The sequence below is a fragment of the Volvox carteri genome (genome assembly GCF_000143455.1).
Source record: "Volvox carteri f. nagariensis unplaced genomic scaffold VOLCAscaffold_124, whole genome shotgun sequence".
Classification (NCBI taxonomy): domain Eukaryota; kingdom Viridiplantae; phylum Chlorophyta; class Chlorophyceae; order Chlamydomonadales; family Volvocaceae; genus Volvox; species Volvox carteri.
This window is the reverse complement of record NW_003307667.1, coordinates 4,859-8,123: the sequence shown is the minus strand read 5'-3', so window position 1 is coordinate 8,123 and position 3,265 is coordinate 4,859. Positions and strand designations below refer to the sequence as shown.

General features: G+C 54.2%; 1 protein-coding gene across 1 annotated transcript in view; it reads left to right on the top strand.

The window, feature by feature from the left end:
* Positions 1–1,587, top strand: part of VOLCADRAFT_100527 (uncharacterized protein) — a gene marked incomplete at both ends in the record, with an annotated part of 4,288 nt that extends 2,701 nt beyond the window's left edge. The window contains 2 exons of the mRNA XM_002959090.1: positions 440–1,189; positions 1,484–1,587. Of these exons, the coding sequence (XP_002959136.1) occupies positions 440–1,189; positions 1,484–1,587 (854 nt within the window). The remainder of the gene's footprint in view (positions 1–439; positions 1,190–1,483) is intronic.
* Positions 1,588–3,265: the final 1,678 nt, after the last annotated feature.

Sequence of the window (3,265 nt, the reverse complement as noted above, 5' to 3'; positions counted from 1 at the left end):
CATCAAGGTGGAGCAGAGTGGACGCCTCGCCCTGCACTTGCACGGCATGGTGCACCTGGCAGCGATACCGTGGACAAAATGCGGGCCCTGTTTGAGGGGCCCAACTGCCGCACTCTGGCGCTGGCACACGCCCTCTGCAGCATGTGGCTGCCTGAGCCGTACTACGACATTCAGGACAAAGAGTGACGAGTCTTCTGGCAGACACCCCTGGTCATGGCTGCACCCACCACACCAACGGCAGTTGCACCAACGCCCATGGAAACATCAACGGCAGCAACGAATTCTGGTGATGACAGCATGACAGATGCTACTGCAGAAGAGGATGACGGCCTGACTCAAGCAGAACCTGGCAGCGCCTCGGGCACAGATGAAGACATTGGCAATGGTGACAATGGAGTCCAGCCAGCCCCCCCCGCAGCGTCCGCTGGCCGCCCCCCAGCCATCCACGCGCCTCAGCCAGATGGATCCATGCCGGCACCCGCGTATGACTTTGCCATTGTCGCCCGTGGCAAGCCGTGTGGGACCGGGGGTGAAGCCACTGATACCTTTACACCCAAAGTGTGCTTGGAACGCTGCACCCAGCACCTTGTGGCGGGTGTCGTGGGGTCCTGCACCCACAAACACACCGACACCTGCAAACGCTTCGGCTGTGCAGGCGTGGATGGAGACTGCGGCATGGCCTACCCACGCCACATCCGGTGTGAGTTCAAGTGGGTGGGCGACAGCGGCCTGTTCGTTCTGCCCCGATATGGCCCCAACATTGTGCCCCATTGCCCCGCTGTCACAATGGTGCTGGGCTGCAACAACATCTTCACGCTGGCCTGCGAGCTCGACCGTCAGTACATCGCAACAGTGGAGGAACAGCTTGTACTGCCGGTCCCCATGTGTGACCCCGAGGTCCTGGAGGACATCCTTGTGCAAGCAGAGGTTGTGGCCCACCGAACCACGCACTATGCCACCAAGTATGTCGCCAAGGCCACGTCGCAGAGCCAAGTCACATGGCTGAACCGCACGATCATGATCAGCCGCCACTTCCTTGACACTGCAGCTGCTGGTGGTGGAGACCCCGCAGCCGCCCACGAGGACCGATGCAAGGGCATCGGAAACCTTATCTCCGCGGCGAACCGTACGACAGCCAGCCTGACCATCGGAATGGCCATGGCGTCCTTCAAGTTGGCAGGACACGATCGTGCCGAACGTTTCACGAAACGTTCGAGACCACGTATGAGAACACATTCCTGAGCACAGGCCTGTTCATGGCCATTGTGCTCCGGGATGACCATGACAACATCAACAGCTTGGAAGCAGCAGCTGATACCCTACTGGTTCTTCACAATGACAATCCGGAGCAGCCGGGTGCTGCTGTGACGGCTCTGACTCACTACCGCCAACGTGGCTCAGAACTGGATGGAATCGAGTGCAGCCCGTTCATTCACCCCACTCGCCGACACCACGCCGGACGACATCACCTCCGCCTGCGAAGCCGTCAATGCGGCTTTCACGGCAGATCTGCATGTAAAGCTGCAGGGCACGGATCTGACCATTGCGAGCCTTGAGAACGTCCGCAAGATCGTTACCACGCGCTGAGACTGCGAACCTAGAAATGTTTATGTTCTTTCACATCTGCGAATCAATTTGATGCTCAGGCTTCGAATTAAAGTTATCGCATGCCTGCTGTTGTGTGATTGTGCAACTTCTTACATGGCAGCCTGCGGTGAGGAACTGCCTCTCTTGCTGTTATGGGTCGTTGCTGTTGGATGCCGGATGTGAACCTCGAGAATGCCTTCTGCTACGACACTGCTGGCTGTGGCTTGCTACTAAGCCACCCTCCGTCACAGATGTAATGTAACTGAGTCCACGCCACTGCTTCCCCACATTAATACCGTTCTCACCTATGCACCACACAGCACCTTACACACCACACACCCACAGCTGCCCTGGGAGTCGAAGCTACGGTCCCCTTCGCGGCGCAGCGCGGTCTCATGCGTGCGTTTTCATGTGTGTGTATGTACGGCTTGCGTTGTTGTGGTATGTTTGTGTCGTACAACGATGGCATGTTTGGGAGTTTGGTCTAGTGGTATGATTCTCGCTTAGGGTGCGAGAGGACGTGGGTTCAATTCCCGCAACTCCCCGGCACACGCGCACGACCGCTTCCTCTTCAGCAACGAAACGAAGGGTCTCTAGCTCAGTGGTAGAGCAGCTGACTGCAGATCAGCAGGTCTCCGGTTCGATCCCGGAGGGGCCCTGGTATTGACCCTCCTTGACTCAAGAGTGTCTGTCAGAAGCGTGCAGAAATCCTCTTGCAGCGAAGCAGAAGTAGATTTTTCACCCCAACCTGATGTATCATGCGCAGACCGCAGGGGCGGTTTCTATCACCCCTATCGATAGCCTGTATGTGGTATGGGCACTGCACTGTGCAACCATGTCATGAGGACCTTACCAACAATCAGCATGCTTGTACACACTTTGCATATGCATTCCTACCCGCATGCACATAGCATGCATGCTGTGTACGTGTGGTTACATCTAATAATATAATAAGTAGGTTGAGCAGTTACATAGGTGAGGCTGGTCAATGGTGATCACCTACCATTCATGGAAGGCATTCATGCATTCTCAGACCAGATCCACTGTTACTTTATCCTGGTGCATCCACTTGTTATCATAGGGTGTGGTGACGCACGGCTACCTGCCTTCAGGCTCCTTTCCACAGCTTTAGTCAACTTTCAAGTCAAAACGGATCAGATATGTCAGTACGGCCGGTCTTTCAGTGCATGATGATCGACATGGAAGACATTTCGCTCGTATGGGTCTTGATTGTCAAATCGATTCTATGTTGGATATGGCGGATGTTAAATGGTATTGGTTCTTGTCTCATCACATATAATTGAGCCAATAACCATTATCATGCGTTATGGACAAACCAAGGGACCGACCGACTGACTGACTCAGGGCAAAAAGAGGCCAGATGCGGGACTTAGCGATGGGTTGCACTGAAACACAATGTGTGAGTAGGTGTTGTGTATCTAAAATGTACGCACCTACCCATACATAGATGGGATACCCATGTATGTGTGCCTAGTAGAGCTATATATCTGAACATTTTACGATTTGTGAGCGCCTATATAGCTTAGTGGTAGAGCGTTCCCTTCGTAAGGGAAAGGACTTGAGTTCAATCCTCAATGTGGGCATTTTATGTGTTGCTGGGATGTTTGTATGGCTGCAATCGCAGTCTTCTACTGAAGCACATGTACATGTCTTTACG